This window comes from Dermochelys coriacea, chromosome 1 (genome assembly GCF_009764565.3).
Source record: "Dermochelys coriacea isolate rDerCor1 chromosome 1, rDerCor1.pri.v4, whole genome shotgun sequence".
Classification (NCBI taxonomy): Eukaryota; Metazoa; Chordata; order Testudines; family Dermochelyidae; genus Dermochelys; species Dermochelys coriacea.
In genome coordinates this window covers 80,686,750-80,707,642 of record NC_050068.2, presented here as the reverse complement: position 1 = coordinate 80,707,642, position 20,893 = coordinate 80,686,750, and the positions used below count along the sequence as shown (strand labels likewise).

Below are 20,893 nucleotides of genomic sequence, written 5' to 3'. Positions count from 1 at the left end.
GTTTTGCTTGTGGTATCAAGAACACAATAAAAATCCCAAGGATCTTTATATCCCAGTGTCACAGTTCACAAAATGCACCTGCATTTTCCCTCATGGGTCTAGCAAGGACACTCAATCTCACACTTCAGGCTCTTGCCTTTCTTGGGTGGAGACGTGCATCTCTCTCCTTCTTCGCAAGGTTATTTCCAGGCTGACCAGTTCCTTGCTTTCACTGTGTTATTCCCAGCAAAAGTCAGTCTGCCTAAGCAGTCCTGTTTACATTCTTTTCAGAAACTAATAACAATGTAATTACCAACAGTTATAAGTGACAACACAGATTTTTTTTCTAAGAAAGCATATTTTATTCTTAAGGTGAAAGCACTACAGAGACAACATTTAAAAACAAAAAAGAACCTACCTACATGCATGCTAATAAGCTTACTGAAGATTACCCCTTAAAGCATGGGCTCTGGTAGGAGCAGCCACTCAAAACCACACCCCAAAGGTTTTTCTTTGGTTTCAAGTTCCTCATTCTCTGCTCAGAATCAGAATCCAGTCTTACGGGGCCCCAGTAGGCCGAAGTCCTTCCAACCTTTCCCCAACGATTGCGGCCTTTTGTGGACTGGAGGTCCTGTCTATTTTCTGAATCAGAACAAAAGCTCTGACTTAATTTAACTCAGGTATTTATCCCAACTTCCTTTCTCTGTCTTCTTTTCTCTAGAGAATCCAGTTTGAGTCTATGAAGAGACTGTGACTAGGTAATTAGCAAAATAATGTATCCCTTCCCTAGGGTGAAGGTTCAAAGAGCTTATAACTGGAGGAATTGCATTAGCATACCCCTCCTCCTAGAGCAGTTACATACAGTTTCACGATAACACAAACAATTGCATTTTTAACAGAACGGACCTCAAAGATATTAAACTTGGATAAACCTTACTGAATTACTATATATTTGTCATACCTGGTTACCTTGAACTTTCCTCAGTAAATCATTGACGAGAGACTTCAGCCCAGCCTCGTAGTGTGCCAGATGTCAGCTAAAAGTAGTGTTCTGTTCACAGGATCCTCTTGTTCCTTGACAGAAAACTGTCCAGAATACATATTTCTTAGAACAGCCAGCCTAGCTAAAGCTGCAGTTGGACCAATCTTTCTTAAATGGGACCTACCATTGATGTTAAAAGTCCTAACTACACACCCTTTTGAGCCACTGATATCAATATCTCTATTCTACTTGTCCATCAAAACCTGCTTTCTGGTCAGGATCACATCTACTACATGTTTCTGAATTGGCAGCTTTGTCCATGCATGTGTGTTTCATTATGACAAGGTGGTGCTAAGAGTCCCAACATTGTTGCTGCCTAAGATGAATTCATCTTTCGGTGCTTGCTAGGCGATAGTCTTTCCTTCATTCTATCCAAAGCCATATCACCTGACAGGAAAGCTGTGGAACAGTTTAGATGTTTGAAGAGCTCTAAAGATATCTGTCAAGTGTACTTAATAGAAAAGAAGATCAGGCTCCTTCTTTCCCTCCTTTTATCTGAAGTACCAAAAGCTTAAGCTATTCAAGCTATCATTACTAGATGGGTCAAGTTATGCATTGTAGAAACATATAAGGCATCAGGCATATATGTTCCAGATTACATCAGGGCACACTCCACAATGATCTCTGGTGACTTTTCAAGCAGAAAGAGCTTGTGCTTCCACTCCTAAGATCCGCAGGACAGCAATGTGTGCATTGGTTAATACCCTTTTTTTTTTTTTTTTTTTTAGATACTATAAAGTGGATTTTGTGTCCTCTGCAGAGGTCTCCTTTGGCAGGAAAGTGCTGCAGGGGATGGTTAATTTTAGACAATTAACTCTGGGAGGTCTACCCTATCTCTTCTGTTTTTCTTATCCCTCTCTACTTACGTTCACTGCTCGCTGCTTCCCATGTGTATCAGAATTGTGGGAGACGCTCAGCCTCAGAATGCTAAATTTCTTACTGGATAATTTCCTGTCTGCTCGGAGCATCTCCCAGAATTCCACCTTCCCTGGATGGCTTCATGGTGAATGGGACATAATTTAATTTTGTTAGTAATGCCTGTAGGACATAGTCTATTTTTTTATGAGTTGGCACTGAAATTATTGTTACTACTCATACTCTGCCAGTTTTTACACAGCTTTGGAATGAATCATCTGACAGCAGGCTGGAAAGCGGGGCATGGCTAGCATGGGCTGTGCTACAGCTTTGAACTGCCCTCAAACTATAGATAGGAAGGGAATAGCTCATACCTATCAGAATTGTGGGAGAAGCTGCTATCAAAAAGGAAATTATCAGGTCGGAAACGTACCATTCTTATAGAAAACCTTTTGCCTGAAGCAAGCAGGGTAGGTAACTGCCTGTGAGAGTGACGGCAGCTTCAGCAAAAGCAACTGGATGTGAACTTCAAAACCAGAAGGCATAATTAACTGTCTTGACTTAGAGAGTCCCAAATTTAAATAAGTACTTCCATAATAATGTAATTGAAACATCTAGATGTTCACCTATCATCTGTACTGATGCTCTCACCTGTCCTCAGTGGGTACTGCTGATTAGTTTAGAAAGACAACAAATAGGTATGACTGCTTGCAGTCTAGCTCTGCAGTTCCACTTGATTCTATTGAGAGGCCAAGACTGACTAATCTATAAAAAGAGCAAAACAGTAGCCTAAGAAAAAGGCTCACTCAAAAAAGGAGCAAGCACCTTAACCCTGTCCCCAAATAATTTGAAACCATTTTAAAGGTAATCAAGGCTCTTGGCCTTGAAACTGAGAGAGATGACATGCAGCAACTTGCAGGCTATAATTTACTCAGTTTAAAGAAGAAAATGGGAAACCTACTAAATACTATGGTAGCAAATAAGGGGGAGTAACATTTTGAAATGCCTCATTAGATGCAGCAATGAAAGTCCACAAAAAGTATAACATAATCATGCCGGAGAGAATTCTTGTTTGGGAAAACCAGAAAAGAAGATAGACGTGACCTTGAGACAGAACTACAGGTTCTCATTGGCATTTCTTCATGTCACCTCAACATGAGCATGTTTTGTCAGGGTGGTTGTTGTTTGGTTTATGGAGTTCAGGGAAGTTACTTCCCACAAATATAGGTTCCTGTCTCTCAACTAGCTGTAGCATTTATCGCAGACATGTCCATGGACTTGTTCAAATATTCCTTTAGTCTCATAGCTAACAAAGTGATGTGAAGGTACCTATATCTGCAATCTGGATAACTGACACCCTACATTAACTTTTAGCTTCAGCCAAGTTCACAGAAAATAATCAATTTCAGGAGAATGAGCAGCAGTCTAGTCACTCAGAAAGACCAGGGCTGTCAAACTCTGTTCCTGAAGCAGAAGATAGATGCAGAAAGGCAAAGTAAAAATGCAAGCCTTATACCTCTCTAATTGCAGACCACACAATAAATATCTTCAGCCAAGTTCACAGAAGATAATCAATTTCAGGAGAATGAGCAGCAGTCTAGTCACTCAGAAAGACCAGGGCTGTCAAACTCTGTTCCTGAAGCAGAAGATAGATGCAGAAAGGCAAAGTAAAAATGCAAGCCTTATACCTCTCTAATTGCAGACCACGCAATAAATGGCTTGTAAAACTGAGTACAAGTTCTCCCATTTGGTGGCTGCCTCTCACTGTTTTAAGGAGGATGTAATTGGATTATTACATTTCCAAAAGTTGTTTTTGGAGTGTTTCTTGAACCACTAAGATCATTCCTTCAGTCTACAACAGCAAGATATCCCCAGAAATGTGAAGACACTCTTCCTCCTAAACATCTTTATTGAAGTTAAGAGCCATCCAGCCTGTTCACTCTTCTTAACTTTCTTTGGAATGTCCTCTTCTCTGTTTGATCACAAAGAATTAAGCAATTTCATGAGTAATGGATCTTAAGGCACTCAATAAGTAGTTGAACTCTCAAATTACCAGTCAAACTTCTCCTTTCACTGTTCTGCCTCTGGAAGGGACTTCACCTGTTCAGTTGACTTGAAGTAGATGTTTGTTCATGTTCCATTCAAATTAGGAAAAAAAAAAGACCTCTGATTCAGTTATAGCCTGAGCCATCATCACTGAAAAGTCCAGCTTTGTGTTGTTTAAGCACTTAAGAATATTTACTGATCTACATGATTGTGTTGAAAACTCCCTTTAGAAGAATCCAGGGATTCACAAAAGTAATAGTTTAGATGATGTAATCGGAATACATTAGAATGGATGATCCCGAATGCAAGCTAGCTGCTGCCTGAACCAAAACAGTTTTGTGATCAACATTAAGAAGAGCAATATAAGCAATCCCTACTCCTTTTAGGAGTGTATAGCGACACACGCATCAGAATGTTTCTGAATTGAGAGATTTGATAAATTCTCAGATTAACCAAATCAAATTCTACAGAAGCTAATTCCATCTGATCCTGGCTACTAATTTAAAGGAATTGTGATCCCATGAATAGAACTGTCTCTCTAGGTAAAGTTTCACGTAAGGATCGTGGTTCATTCTGGATGATTGGGATCCAGCCCTGGATCATCTGAGTTCATGGGGTTTTTTTCTTTACGCTGTTGGTCATCAGATCAACTGAATATGAAGGAAATTCCATTCCATTCACTTCTTGTCACTAAAGATGATGTAGCTAAAGACAGTCCATAAGTCAAGGGGAAAATAGTCTGAACAGTATGACCTTCCACTGGATGATTCATTACTAGAGCTCAGCATGGATCTGTTTGTGTCAGTGCCAAACAGGAAGGCAAATTAATGCTGGTCTGGAAGGAGAGTCAGTGGAACTCTGGCAATGGATGATGCAGTGTTGTGTATGTGACCCCAGCTACTTTTGTATATGTGTTCACATTTACTCCACTCCATTGTATTTTCTCCACTGGCTCTCTAGAATTATTCTAGTGTCAGTCTTAGAATCAGTATTAATAAACATGTATCATACCACATATGCTTGTTCCTGAGGACAGTCTCTCCTGAGTGTCCAAGGAAAATTTTGACTACTAATTACCTGCTTCTTGTTTCTTCTTGGAGTGATTGCTCATGTGTATTCCAGAATAGGTGTGCGTGCTCGCCACGTGCACCAGTGCCAGAAGTCTTTCCCCCAGCAGTACCCATAGGTGGGGAGCGCCCCCCGCGGCCCCTGGAATGGCAACTGCCTGGCACGGTATAAGGGGAGCTGCGCACTCCCCCCACCCTCAGTTCCTTCGTGCCACCAGTGAAGGTGCATCAGAATTACTCTGCTCCAGCTTTGCTATAGCTCGTCCCCAGAACTGTTTGTTCGTTCATTGTGAGTATCTGTAGTTAGTTAGCTGTTTAGTCAGTCAGTGAGCCCGGGACGGGGCATGCTTCATGCCCCAGGGTTTAAATCATGCGGCTCTCATAGGCGTTCTATGCCAAGAAGTGACCCGCACGCAGACTGTTTGTGCTGTTTGGGAGAAACCCATATCAGCGAAAGGTGCAAGATTTGCAAGTCATTTAAGCTTCGGACCAAAAGAGAGAGGGACATTAGGCTGGGCCATTCTGATGGAGTTGGCGCTGACCCCGACTCCGGCACACCGCTCCGAACCAGTACCCTGCACCACGGCGTCGGTACGCGGCAACCCTCAGGTGCCATCAATCAGTCAATACTGCTCTCTGAACACGGGGCATGCCAAGAGTGCCAGGAAGACTTCCTTTTTGCAGCGGCACTGAGGGAAGTCTGAGACAGAGGCTAGGCCCATATTGGACAGTCCTCGATCCCACTGGGCCCCAGGCCTCTGACTCACATTGCGTGGAGTAGCCCAGCCCCTTTGGAACAAGCCTCTCTGGATGTCCGGATGCCATCCACACCTGAAGTCCTCCAGGCGGCCCAGGACATTATGTCCATGCCGGTGCCCGTAGCGCCACTGATGTCAGCCCCACGCTCTAGAGGGGATCTCCGCAGTTGCCTCAAGTCCGGTACTGGTCTCGGTCGAGGGAACGTTCCCGATACCATTCACCACCCAGCGACCATTTGGGGGCAGAGTCCATGTGGATCGCCCTCGACACCAACAAGACTGTCTGGCTGGGTTCCATCCGGCCAGGACTCTTGGCACTGCTTGTCCACAAGGAGCGAATATCGACAGGACCATTGGCGATGCCTGCCGTGGTCCTCATCTCGGAGGAGGTACCGCAATCGGTCACGGCACGGTCGTTGACGCCTTTCCCGCTCAGACTCCCACTCCAAGTTTCAGCCAAGACATTGCAGCCCCGGGTGTCGATCACCGGTGTCTCATGGTCGTGGGTCCGTGGTCTCATGGTCGTGTTTGCGGAGCAGCTGTTGCCATCGGTACCAGTCCTCAATGTTGAGATCGTGGTCCCATGGCCGATGTAGATCCCAGCACCGCCACTCCTCCCCATCCAGAAACAGCAGGAGAACTTACGCCAGCCCAGTCTCCATTCATAGCTGTCCTTCGATGGGCCAGGCCAGCCAACCCGAACAGCCGGCCCAGCAGGTGCAGTGGCACCAAGTGTCGTGGCCAACCCAATGGTACCAGTGGGCACTGTGGTCTCCGGCGCAGCCCCTGTGGGAGCTTGCTCGGTGGCCGGAGCTTCAGAAGCCTCCCTCCCCAGATCCCCGAGAAAGGAGTCAGTGGGACGTACATCCTCGGAACTATGCCTAAAGTCTGACAAGGTGGGGGACCCTCCAGTGCTGGCTGATACCTAGAGCACCGCACCGGCCTTATCGCCCCGCCCCCCTCCACCCCGCAGGAGGACTTCAGGGCCCATCAAGAACTCTTAAAGAGGGTGGCAGCAAGCCTCCACCTCCAGGCAGAGGAGATGGAGGAGCCCTCAGATTCCCTGTTTAACGTGCTGTCCCCATCGGCACCGGGTAGGGTGTCCTTGCCTCTCCATGAAGGAGTGGCTAAGATTTCAAATGCCCTGTGGCAAACACCGGCCTCATTGGCCCCCATCTCTAAGAAGGAACATAAGTACTTTGTACCCACTAATAGGCACGAGTACTTGTATACCCACTCAGCGCCCAACTCCCTGGTGGTCGAGTCGGTCAACCACAGGAAACAGCAGGGTCAGCCAGCCCCGACCCCAAAGAACAAAGACTCTTTCAGAAGGAAAATTTATTAGTCTTCGAGCTTCCAGTTACGAGTGGCAAACCATCGAGCTCTCCTGGGCGGGTACAAATTCAATCTGTGGGGCTCCCTGCGCAAGATAGGAGGAGTTCAAGGTGCTAGTGGAGGAAGGGGCAGTGGGGCGCCCTTGCAGACAGTCTTGGGTGCTGCGGACACGACCGCACAATCCATGACCTCTGTGATGTCCATGAGATGGGCGTCATGGCTCCTGCTCTCTGGGCTGTCCAGCAAGGCGCGGTCTTCCATGCAGGATCTCCCGTTTGACAGGAAAGCTCTGTTTGCAGTGGAAACAGATAAAAGGCTGCATGGCATGAAATGCTCCCGCATGACCCTCCAGACTCTGGGCTTCTAAGTTCAAACCGCAGCAGACTCCCGCCCAGGCCGCCCTCCCAAAGTATGAGGCTGCCCATAAGAAGCAGCGGGACTATAAGAGACACCCTCAGCAGCAGTCTCGACCTGCCTTCCAGCCTTGGTCCTCCAAGGGCAAGCAGGCGGGGAAACGGCACTTTTGACGGGACACTTGGGAGCACCATTCCTCATCAGGGATCTACCCCCAATAAAGCTTCCCTTCTCCGACCAGTTGTGTGCTTTCCTGCCGGAATGGTTGCGGCTAACTTCAGACCAATGGGTCCTCAACACTATCTTCCGGGGTTACACCCTCCAGTTTACTACTTCCCCTCCCAACCAACCCCCACCCCCATCCCTCTTGGGGGACTCTTCACACGAAGCTCTGCTCAAGCAGGAGGTGGGGTGGCTCCTAGGACTAGGAGTGATAGAGGTGGTGCCCGAGGAGTTCATGGACAAGGGGTATTACTCCCATTATTTCCTTATCCCGAAGGCCAAGGTGGGGCTCAGGTCCATCCTGGACCTGCGAGGTCTGAACCAGGAAGAAAGGAAGTAAAAGGTAAAAATCGAAAGAAAACATTTCACTTGACCCCCAAAAAATCAGTTTTTCAGTTTGTAAATATTTTACAAACCATTGGAGGATCAGGTATTGGTGCTGGAGTTTGGGTGCTGAATTGCAGGATCTCAGTAGTACTCTCTTTAAACCGTTGCACTCCCCCATCCTTCTGCTTTTTTAACTATTAAGGTAACAACCCTAGTGTCCAAGCTGGGATGGAAGGGAAAGTCTAGTATATAAAACACTGGAATGGGACTCAATAGACCTTGGGTACAATTCCTGGCCAGTCACAGGTGTCCTATGTGATCTTGGGCAAATAATTTCATCTACTTTGTCTCAATTTCCCATGTAAAAAATGTTCATAGTACTTCCCTACCTCCTCAGCAGGGCTGTGAGAATAAAATCCATTTATGACTGTAAGACTATGGTGATGATGGATGGATGGATGGATGTAGAAAGATGTAGAAAGATGGCAGAATTTGGGGAATTAAGATGTCTGAGTTTTGACTATCAGTAGTGGACCAATATGCTACATTTCACGTGGACAGGATGGTTTAGAAGATTTCAGAATACTTCTTCATTAAGGTCACATCTACATTCAACAAGGTCCTGAAGATAGCACTCCCTTTTGTCCAATGTCATCTAGCTGGAGTAAAAATAATAGCACTGCATGGAAGTGAGAAGGACAGTTAATTAAAACATACATCAACTGTTAAATATGTAAAAAATCCATGTTTTTTGCGCTTTTTCACACAAGGAGAAAGTGGCTAATGACCCTTTTTGCAGGTCACTTTTCATTTGCATATCTAAAGCATACAAGAAGCACTATAAGGACAGTGGTGGGCAACTTGCGGCCTGTGGGCTGCACACAGCCTGTCAGGGTAATCCGCTGGCAGGCTGAGAGACAGTTTCTTTACATTGATTATCCACAGGCACAGCCACCCACAGCTTCCAGTGGCCACGGTTCGCCGTTACCAGCCAATGGGAGCTGCAGGCAGCTGTGCCTGTGGATGGTCAATGTAAACAAACAGTCTCGTAGCCCACTAGCGGATTACTCTGACGGGCCGCAGGTTGCCCACCACTGTATTAGGCTCTTGCAGCAGGTATCAAGAAGGTGCACTCCACAAGATTGATATCCTCCTCTACAGACACAGCACCTGCACTAATTAAAGAAAATAAAAAAGCAAAGTATCATACCAAACTGCTACAATTGCCTGGATCAGTATATTGAATGAACGTTATTCAGTATTTGATTATATTGAGTGTATTTAGCTTCTGATAAGGTATCTACATCTGTGGACATTTTTAATGCATTAGAACTTGAGTCCTCCTTTTTCTGTTCCTCTCTTATGTCACTAGTGATTACATCGTGTGTGTGCAGAATTGCCTGACATGTTTTTGAAAGAGTAGAAAAATGTTGTCCTTACCTGTAAATTTATTTTCTCTAAAATAGCATGTTTGTGAATTCTGGCCACCCTGGAATCAAAGTTTAGAATTGTGTCTGAGAAAGAAATATGGAATACAGTTACATTGAACACATTTGGATTTAATTTTTACAAAAGAATGAATAATTGGCTAGCATTATGATGTTTTTAAAAACAGTTATTTGTATAAGCTCCTCTGAGGAGCATTTGGTGGATGGGTCCTAACTACTGCCATCTGGAAGTCAGCTCTAACTGCCTCCAAAATCTCTGGAAGGTAGACCACCTATCCATGTGCACAGAATTGCTAGACTTATTGTTTTGGAGAAAATATATTTAAAGATATAAGAATAAATTTTTCTTTATATAAATTAATGTCATATTTGTTTGTACACTGAATTATGCCATACTGCATGTTTACAGTATTACATGAAAATATTATTTTATCTGTTCATTAAGAAGAGCTGTGTAACCTTTGAACATTTTCACACGGCTGGGCTGAGCAAAATGAGGAAAGTTTTTTAGGTTCATAACAAGGTTAATATAAAATGCATTGCTGAATGGAATTGGAACCAAATTTAAAATACTGAAAGTATGTACCTTTATCTTTGTTTATATTAACCATATATGCATTTCTGTTTGTTTGTACAACAGCTAATGAATTTGAAGAAGATCTTGAAATTCTTGAAGAGGCTGCATTGCAGGTATAGCATTGCTTTTAACATCGCTAGACGGTTTTGGTGCTCACTTCCATTGTCACTTTCTTTTTGCTGATTGCCAGAGAAGAAACCTATTTGGAAGATCTTGGCAGTATGAAAGAAGCTAACCCATTATTAGTAAACACAGTAAAACTGCTTTTGAAACCTTCAATGAAAAGGCTCTTAAGTCAAGCTAGCGGATCATAGTATTTCATTATTTACTGGTATAAACATGATTGGGTGGATATTAAGAGCTCTGGATAAGATTTTCAAAAGTGAATAGTGATTTTGTATGTCTCAATTGTATGTGCCCAACTTAACACCTCAGAAGGGTCTGATTTTTCAAAAAAATATGCTATGCACTCGCCCTCTGAAAAATAAGCCCTTTCATTGAGCACCCAAAAAGACTAGTCATTTTTGAAAGTGACTTCTCCCAAGACTGATATTTTGGAGAAATTGCCTCTTGGTGGAGGAAGAGTAGGAAGGCATACATCTTGTCGTCATAGAATCATAGGACTGGAAGGGACCTCGAGAGGCCATCAAGTCCAGTCCCCTGCACTCATGGCAGTAATATGATCTAGACCATCCCTGACAGGCGTTTGTCTAACCTGCTCTTAAAAATATTGAATGATTGAGATTCTGCAGTCTTCCTAGGCAATTTATTACAGTGCTTAACTGCTGTCAAGGTTCCTTCCCCACTCTGAACTCTAGGGTACAGATGTGAGGATCTGCATGAAAGACACCCTAAGCTTATTCTTCCCCAAGGTACAAACTTTGCCTTGTACTTGAACCGTATGCTGCCACCATCAAGCGTTTAAACAAAGAACGGGGAAAGAGCCCACTTGGAGACATCTTCCCCCAAAATATCCCCCCAAGCCCTACATCCCCTTTCCTGGGGAGGGCTTGATAAGAATCCTCACCAATTTGTACAGGTGAACACCGACCCAAACCCTTGGATCTTAAGAACAATGAAAAAGCAATCAGGTTCTTAAAAGAAGAATTTTAATTAAAGAAAAGGTAAAAGAATCATCTCTGTAAAATCAGGATGGTAAATACTTTACAGGGTAATCAGATTCGAAACATAGAGAATCCCTCTAGGCAAAACCTTAAATTACAACAAGACACAAAAACAGGAATATACATTCCATCCAGCACAGCTTATTTTACCAGCCATTAAACAAAAGGAAATCTAACGCATTTCTAGCTAGATTACTTACTAACTTAACAGGAATTGTGAGGCTGCATTCCTGATCTGTTCCTGGCAAAAGCATCACACAGACAGGCCAAATTCTTTGCCCCCCCCCCCCCCCCCCCCCCCGATTTGAAAGAATCTTGTCCCTTCGTTGGCCATTTTGGGTCAGGTGCCAGTGGGGTTACCTTAGCTTCTTAACAGGTGAAAGGATTTTGCCTCCGGCCAGGAGGGATTTTATAGCAATGTATATAGAGAGGTGGTTACCCTTCCCTTTATATTTATGACAACTACTCTGACAGCTAGGAAGTTTTTCTTAATGTCCAACCTTAAACCTCCCTTGCTGCAATTTAAGCCCATTGCTTCTCGTCCTATCCTCAGAAGTTAAGAAGAACAATTTTTCTCCCTCCTCCTTGTAACAATCTTTTATGTATTTGAAAACTGTTATCATGTCCCATCTCGGTCTTCTCTTTTCCAGACTAAACAAACCCAATTTTTTTTCAATCTTCCCCCATAGATTATGTTTTCTAGACCTTTAATTTGTTTGTGTTGCTCTTCTCTGGACTTTCTCCAAATCATTCCTGAAATGTGGCGCCCAGAACTGGACACAGTACTCCAGTTGAAACCTAATCAACATGGAGTAGAGCGGAAGAATTACTTCTCATGTCTTGATTACAACACTCCTGCTTATACATCCCAGAATGATGTTAGCTTTTTTTGCAACGATATTACACTGTTGACTCATATTTACCTTGTGTCCCCCAGATCCCTTTCCTCAGTACTCCTTCCTAGGTGGTCTTTTCTCATTTTGTATGTGTGCAACTGATTGTTTCTTCCTAAGTGGAATACTTTGCATTTGTACTTACTCAGTTTCATTCTATTTACTTCAGTTTGTCCAGATCATTTTGAATTATAATCCTATCTTCCAAAGCACTTGCAACCCCTCCTAGTGTTTTATTGTCTGCAGACTTTATAAGTGTACTGTCTATGCCATTATCTAAATCATTGATGAAGATATTGAACAGAACCGGACTCAGAACTGATCCTTGTAGGATCCCACTCATTATGCCCTTCCAGCATGACTGTGAACTACTGATATCTGCTCTCTGGGAATGGTTTTCCAACCAGTTATGCACACACCTTATAGTAGCTCCATCTAGGTTGCTTTCCCTCGTTTGTTTATGGGAATATCATGCAAGTCTGTATCAAAAGCTTTACTAAAGTCATCCTTTGATAGATCTTAATAGCTGATTGACTTAGTGATTCTTTTGTATTATCTTATTTCTTATTGTTAGTTCTCTGTATTAAGAGGGAGTAGTCTGAAATGAAATATAGTCTCACTGAAAGACAGGGATGGGGTGAAGAAATTTGACCTGTAAGTGGGGATACAAAGCCTTTTAAGATCTACATTTGAACACAACATAGGTCAATAATGAGCCCAAATTATCATTTGACAGCCATTAGATAGGTCCATTTTTCCCCTCTTGGTTTATTTTGGGTATATGTACACTGCAATTAAACACCAATGGCTGGCCTGTGTCAGTCGACTTGGGCTTGTGGGACTCGGGCAATGAAGTTGTTTAACTGCATTGTAGGTGTTCAGCCTCAGGCTGAAGGCTGGGCCCTGGGACCCTCCCACCTTGTCAGGTCCCAGAGCCTGAGCTCTAGCCTGAGCCTGAATGTCTACGTCTCAATTAAACAGCCCAATAGCCTAAACCCTGTGAGTCCAAGTCCACTGACGCAAGCCAGCCATGGGTGTTTAATTGCAGTGTTGACATAACCAATAGTGTCTTACATGGAGCCATGCTTCTATTTACTTGTTAGAGCTGAGGTCTCATTTTCATAAAGAGAAGCAGTATTTATTACCAGATGATTAAAATTGTCATATTATATGGAAGTAAATTATCTTGTGGGGCACACTCATTGATTAGAATGTTTTCCTTGGGGGTCGGGGGGGGAGGATATAAGAATATGGGCAAAAGGAGGGCATCCCAGTACTTGTGCGATAGTATTTAGAAGAAAGCTAAAACGATTTTATGGAAGTGTTTCTTATCTGTTTAATATTTACATTAAAAACTCATTATAGTAAAGTTTTCAGAAAATATATTCAAACATAAATATTACAAAATGGAGCTGTGGCTTATTTATATTTTTTATTAAATATAGTATTTTTGATGTTATAAAATTATTTTTCTTTGAGTAGTGTTGGTGTGACTAACTCATACAGGTGACTGAGTTGTGTGCTTACCTTCTGTGTAGCTAACAGCTGATGGCAAATCAGGATAAATGATCATCTCCCTCCCTTCTGAGTTTTTTGAATGCAGATGCCCCCATCGCTTCCAGGTTTACAGCGGAGAAGTAGGTAGTGCCATAGTTTAGCACCATTTAGGGGGCCTTGAATCTGCCTCAGCCACCAGGATGGTAAAATAGGGGAAAACCTAGAGGAGAAGAAACAGTTTAGGAAGAACAAGCCATGCCCTTCAGTGCTGGGATGTAGATGGCCAAGCCTAGTGGTTAGCCTAGGACCGGGGACCGGGTGCTCATGCAAGCTGGGGTTCCGAATCAGCAGGTCAGGAAGCAAGAGCCAGATACCAAGAATCATGTTGAATCAGGAAACCAGGAGGTCAGGGTAAGGAGATGGGTGTGGGTAGCACTGGGTGAGCATTCCAAAGCACGATGGAGCCCAGTTGTATGGATGACTACTTCCTCCTTCCAACTTAAGTAGGGTGAGCTGGCCATTCAGGAGCTCCAGTGTTTCACCAGTTGGGGCCTAGGGTTGGAACCTTCTATCTGAGCTGAGCTTCAAGGAGTTCCAGTTCTAGCTGATGCCCGTAAGCCGTTGGGTGGAGGTTTGGAGCATGGTGACCCCCAGGATCATGACACCATGCCTTGGCTGCAGCATTTTTTTTTCAGTCATCCATTGTATGGGCCACTAAAGGAGGACAGAGGGAGCCTGTATTAGCGCAGTGCTGGTGAATGGTGTGCAACAGTACTCTGGTACTCCACTGCTCTGAGCTCCATTCTCACTTAGTCACTCACACAAAGAGGAGTACTCTTGCACTCTTCAGACTCTCATCTTTCTTACCCACCCCTCCACATGGGAGGAAGGAAGAGAGCAGTTAAAGGACAAGGAATTCAGATAGGAGGAGGTGAGCCACTTTATGAGGTGAGACATTGGATACAGGGCAATTCCCTGGCATATCCAGCCTCTCCTCCCCCTAGAAGGGATCTTTTATATTGTACCCCATCAAAAATAAGTTCCTTAAGATGGATTCTTCTCCATTGGCTGTATCTCCAGCCCCTTATTTGTTTTGGGACATTTTCACTGAAGCAAGTAGAGGAGCTACTTGCAGTATTCTCCCGGAAGTGAAGAGGACTCTTCTACCGGGAGGGTTAAATCTACCTCTTCTTCCTCCCCCTCCACCCCCCCCCCCAGTACTCCTCCCCTAGCCCCTGAAGCGAGTTTATTTTTTATGAGATGACACAAACCATCAAGATTTCCCTTATAGAACAGAAGATATCAGAGGAGGCATCAGTGACAAGCCCATGGGCAGTTGTGCCCCGTACTTAGAGGAGGAATAAGGTATAGTGGCTAGAGCAGCAATCAGTAGCCAGGAATTGGAGCCCAAGATCAGATCTGGAGTCAGTGGCCGGATGCTAGAGCCAAGGGTTAGAGCTGTAGTCAGGTACCAGAGCCCAGGGTCAGAACTGGGTTACTTGCAGTGAGGCAAAGCTGGGTCCAAGGCTGGGAATAAGTAGGCACAGGAACTGTCACAGCTATAGGCAAATGCTGAACTGCTGCTACTTCTGGGTTTGGGAGTCAGTCTTCAGACTCAACCAACCAGTCAGGCGGAATAGCCAATTAGGCAGCCCCACTGCAGGCCAGCTTTACAAGTTAGGTTGCCTGGTGACTGACTCTGCTGCAAGCCCTGGGTCCACACTGGCACTGCTGCAGTGTTTCTGTTAGGAGAAGGCCTTCCTCCTTTTGTGCAAAGGAGAAAACGTTTTCCATGATCACTGTTTTGTCATTCAGAATATGGAGATGGTGTCCTGCTTTCCAGGTGAAGTGGAATCCTACCCCAAAAATCTGTTTTTACCAGTGTTGTCACATAATTGAAAACATCAACATGTAAGAGATTTGTTTAACTGAAAATCTTTTTTTTTTTTTAAACAGGTATGTAAATCTCACTCAGGCATTCTTGGAAAAGGTTTGGCATTGTCTCACTCACCAACCATCTTAGAAGCTCTTGAAGGAAACCTTCCACTTCAGATGCAAAGCAACGAACAGTCATTTTTGGATGATTTCATAGTCTGTGTACCAGGGTCTAGTGGTGGACGGCTTGCAAGGTGATTTGTGTGCTGTATGGATGAGCCTATTATTGCATTATTTTCATTTTTAACCACGATAGCAAAATATAGAACTTAAACCATTTCTAGGTATTGTTTTGCTTAGGATCATGGTTTTATTTGTTTCAAATTACTGGAATTGAAAACTACGTCTTTTAGCCCTCTTGCTTATCCTGTAGTAATACGTTTTTATAACTATGCCTTTTATTGGTATCTGTATATTAAAAAGGCCTTGTTAATTTGGGCCTTAAGTTTTTATTAATATGGTCATTATGAAAAATATTTAATTACTTCAGACTTGACTCTATTTTTGCTCCTTAATTAAAAGTATGACTAGAGGCTTTTTGGTAGGTCTCTGTATTTGTCTTTATTATGATTAGAAAATAGTACAAAACATTCTAATGTTATGTTAAATTTTTTAACTTTGCTCTGTTCTAGATGGCTTCAGCCAGATTCATATGCTGATCCTCAGAAGACATCTTTAATCCTAAACAAGGATGACATACGATGTGGTTGGCCAACTACTATTACCGTGCAAACAAAAGACCAGTATGAAGATATTGTTCACGTTCCCAGTATGAAGGTAATTGTGTATGAACTAGAATACTCTTGGCTGTTTTCATCCTTCAGTAAATTGATCAGCATTTCTGGTTGATGTCACACACAGGATTCTTGATTAGTGCAGAAAGTGGCATTCTGAAATTTGGGTAGTCTGTGGGACTTTCTTACATTGGTGCAACACCACTGTGTCTAGATTATGCGGTTAATTGCGCTTGCTCAACCCCATTTTATCCTGATTAAATCCTTCTAGTCTATAATGGATTTATGCAGGTATGGCTAAGGACTTCATTTGGCCTGCATGATCTTTATTATTGGTGGTGATGTGTGAAAAGAAAAGAACCAACTTTCAGCATGCAAGTTAGGAAAGTTAGGAAGTTAGCCTTTGACAAGGTCCCTCACCAAAGGTTCTTAAGCAAAATAAGCAGTCATGGGATAAGAGGGAAGTTCTTTCAAAAAGACAGGAAACAACAGGTAAGAATAAATTATCAGTTTTTAGAATGGGAGGTAGATAGCAGTGTTCCAAAGGAATCGGTAGTGGGACCAGTGCTGTTCAACATAATCATACATGATTTGGAAAAAGGGATAAACAGGTGACAAAATCTGCAGATAATACAAAATTACTCAAAATAGGTAAGTCCAAAGCTGCCTGCAACGTTTGCAAAGGGCTCTCTCAAAACTGGGCAACAAAATGGCAGATGAAATTCAGTGTTGATCAATGCAAAGTAACATACATTGGAAAACGTAATCTCAACTATACATAGAAAATGGTCATGTCTAAATTAGCTGTTACCATTCAAGAAAAAGATTTTGGAGTCACTGTAGGTAGTTTTCTGAAAATATCCACTCAGTGTGTAGTGACAGTCTAAAAAGCTGGCAAAATGCTAGAAACCATTAGGAAAGGGATAGATAGATGACAGTAAATATCATAATGCTAATATATAAAGCTTGGTATGCCCACATCTTGAATACTGGTGTGCAGCTCTGGTCTCCCCATCTCAAAGAAGATATATTAGAAATGGAAAAGATAGAACAACAACAAAAATGATTAAGGGCATGGACTAGTTTACATCTGAGGAGAGATTAAAAAGAGTGATTGTTCAGCTTGGAAAAGAGACGATTAAGGGGGGGGATATGATTGAGGTCTATAAAATCATGACTGGTGCGGAGAAAGTGACTCCAGAAGTGTTGTTTACCCCTCTACATAAAACAAGAACTAGGGGTCATCAAATGAAATTAATAGGCAGCAGGTTTAAAACAAACAAAAGAAATACTTCTTAATATAATGCACATTCAACCTGTGAGACTCATTGCCAGGGATTTTGTGACTACAAAACTACAACTGGATTCAAAAAAGAATTAGATAAATTCATGGAGGATAGGTCCATGAATAGCTATTAGCCAAGATGGTCAGGGATGCAGTACTATGCTCTAGATATCGCTGAGCCTGGAAGATGGGATGGATCACTTCATGATTGCCATTCTTATGTATTTATGTTCTTAAAACAGTATTTTACATGTAAAGTGAATACATGTCATATAAAATCAGCAAGGTGTGAGCATGCCATTTTTAGAGTTGCTTCTGAAAGTAGACCCACACTTTAAATAGAGGATCCATAGTCAGAGAACCTATAGTCGCTCAGGTTTCAGAATGGTAGCCATGTTAGTCTGTATCCCCAAAAACAATGAGGAGTCCTTGTGGCATCTTAGAGACTAACACATTTATTTGGGTATAAGCTTTCGTGGGCTAAAACCCACTTCATCAGATGCATGTAAGGTGGTATAAATACATAGCATATGAAAAGATGGGAGTTGCCTTACCAAGTGGGGGGTCAGTGCTAATGAGCCAATTCAATTAAGGTGGAAGTGGACTATTCTCAAAAGTTGATAAGAAGGGTTGGAAATCACTTTTGTAGTGCTAATGAGGCAATGTAAACAAGGTGGTCCATTTCAAACAATTGACAAGGTGTGAGTATCAGCAGGGGGAAATTAGTTTTTTGTAGTGACCCATCCACTCCCAGTGTTTATTCAGGCCTAATTTGATGGTGTCCAGTTTGCAAATTAATTCCAGTTCTGCAGTTTCTCATTGGAGTCGTTAAAGTGAAGAAACAGATTGACAGAGCCAGAAGGGTACCCAGAAGTCACCTACTACAGGACAGGCCCCACAAAGAAACTTAAAAGAACGCCACTAGCCGTCACCTACAGCTCCCAGATAAAACCTCTCCATCAAGGATCTACAGCCTATCCTGAAGGATGATCCCTCACTCTCACACACCTTGCTTACAGATACCCTCCCAACATGAAGCAAATACTCACCAGCAACTACACACTACACAACAGAACCACTAACCCAGGAACCAAACCCTGCAACAAACCCCGGTGCCAACTCTGTCCGCATATCTATTCAAGGGACACCATCATAGGTCCTAACCATGTGAGCCACACCGTCAGGGGCTCGTTCACCTGCACATCTACCAATGTGATATGTGCCATCATATGCCAGCAATGCCCCTCTGCCATGTACATTAGCCGAATTGGACAGTCTCTACACAAAAGAATAAATGGACACAAATCTGACATCAGGAATTATAACATTCAAAAACCAGTAGGAGAACACTTCAGTCTCCCTGGACACTCAATAACAGACTTAAAAGTGGCAATTCTTCAACAAAAAAAATTTCAAAAACAGACTCTAATGAGAAGCTGATACTCACACCTTCTTGTCAACTGTTTGAAATGGGCCACCTTGTTTACATGGATTTTTTCCACTATCCAATTAATAATTGGCCTTTCCAGCGCCTATAAATCCTGTCATACAAAACTGCTTGTGACAGCAGCAGTTGGAACCCAATTTCTTCCCAGAATTCCTGTGCAAGGGAGCTAGAGAAATTGTGCAAATATCAACGTTTACTTAATTGCAATAGAATTATTCAGAGAAATTCAGAATTAACAAAAATAATTGAAGTCAGGTTTCATCTACATTTTAACATCCCAGTATCACTTTGGACTAGTACAAATGTTTTCAGGACTTTTATTTACTGAATCCCCAAAGTGTTCTAGGTACAGAACAGAAACAGCGTGGCTCAGAAAGAAACAGGAAATACATGGGTCTTTACTGAGGAGTTTACAATCTAAACTTATGTGATATGATAACTAAGGGTATCATAAAGTAAAGACAGATGGATGATGGGAAGGTAAGGCCACAACAGTAACACCACGTGAGATTCAGATTAGTCGTGTGCATAACTCGATAGCACAGATGAAAGTTTATATCTGTCAAATCAATCTATAGTTTGTGGTTGTAGATTCCTGGAAGTGAGTTTTAAAAACACTTTAGGAAACTTGTCTGAAAGCAATAGTCCTAGACCAGTGATCAGGAAAAGGAAATGTTGATCCCTGCTGCCAAAGTAATTTCTGGATTTTTAATTTCATTGTGATTTCCTTACCTCAGTGTATTAAAATCACTGATGTTTTAAATTAACTTGACTGCAGGTGTCCATGGGTATCCATTTATTCAGCACTCCCCATTCAAGCCAAACTCCCATTTAATATATTCAAGTTCAGATTAATGGCACTATAATCAGTGCTGGGCTGGACTCAATTGTTTTAGAGCTTTAATCTGGAAGATGAGTTGATTTTTTAGTATTTTTTGTTTACTCTTCATCTGAAAGTTGCATAGCAAATAGTACTTGTCAGAAATTCAGGTACCTGGAGTGAGGTGAGGTGGGCTGAGACTTTGTTGGGGTGAGAGGCTTTTAGACCCAAGTGGGGTTGCTGAAGAGGTTGCTCCAACCATTACTACACAGAGTGGAAGAGTTATTCAATAAGGCATTTCAGGCAAGTGGTAGTGGGAATGTAGGGGTGAGACTGTAAGTAGTTTAAAAATAACATGAAAATGGAAATGAGGGACAAAACAAATAGAAATTTTTAATCATCTTTTCACCTCTTATTGCATTTTGGCAGGTGGAGGTCAAGGCTATTCCTGTTTCACAGAAAAAAACATCTTTGCAACAAGAACAACTGAAAAAACTCCAACGGATACCGGGCAGTCCTGCAGCACCCACTTCCTCTGGCACTGATATGACTTTTGGAGGACATGCTTCACCAAAACTTGATGCTTCATATGAACCGATGATAGTGAAAGAAGCTCGCTACATTGCTATTACAATGATGAAGGTAAATTACTGTCATTTAAGCAATGACAGTTATACCGTTTTCCATGTGAAAAAACAAAGGGACTATATACAAGTGAATACAAAGATCTGAAAATCTCATTTTATTCATTACATGTCTTTCTATTTTGGGGTATTTGGATTTATGAAATTACATATACTTGATCTTTCTAGAGATTTTTGTTTTTTACAAAAATCAAAATGATTTAAAAAATTTTGTGGAGTGAAATTAAGTTGTCTCCTGTGAACCAAAGCAGAGCTGGTCAGGAATATTTTGACAAATCACTTGTCATCAAAATATGTGAATTTGTTTAAACCAAAAGTGTTCAAGAAACAGGGTTGGATTTGACCAATTTCCTGGCTCAAAAAAGTCAAGAAAAAAGCTTTGAAATTATCTAAAAATTTTTGTTTTGACATTTTCTAAATGGAAAATGCTTTTTTGTTTTGTTTTGTTTGAAAGAACTTTCTATTTAGAAATTTGAGCTAATTAGACTGGGGAAGAAAGGAAGT

At 42.4% G+C, this 20,893-nt stretch overlaps 1 protein-coding gene across 26 annotated transcripts in view; it reads left to right on the top strand.

Moving 5' to 3' along the window:
- The window catches only part of MYCBP2 (MYC binding protein 2), a 444,438-nt gene that overhangs the window by 278,373 nt on the left and 145,172 nt on the right, over window positions 1-20,893 (top strand). For all 26 annotated transcript variants that reach the window (XM_038370114.2, XM_043504638.1, XM_043504632.1 and 23 more), the window contains 4 exons: window positions 10,074-10,123; window positions 15,481-15,653; window positions 16,092-16,236; window positions 20,175-20,387. In XM_038370114.2, the coding sequence (XP_038226042.1) occupies window positions 10,074-10,123; window positions 15,481-15,653; window positions 16,092-16,236; window positions 20,175-20,387 (581 nt within the window). The remainder of the gene's footprint in view (window positions 1-10,073; window positions 10,124-15,480; window positions 15,654-16,091; window positions 16,237-20,174; window positions 20,388-20,893) is intronic.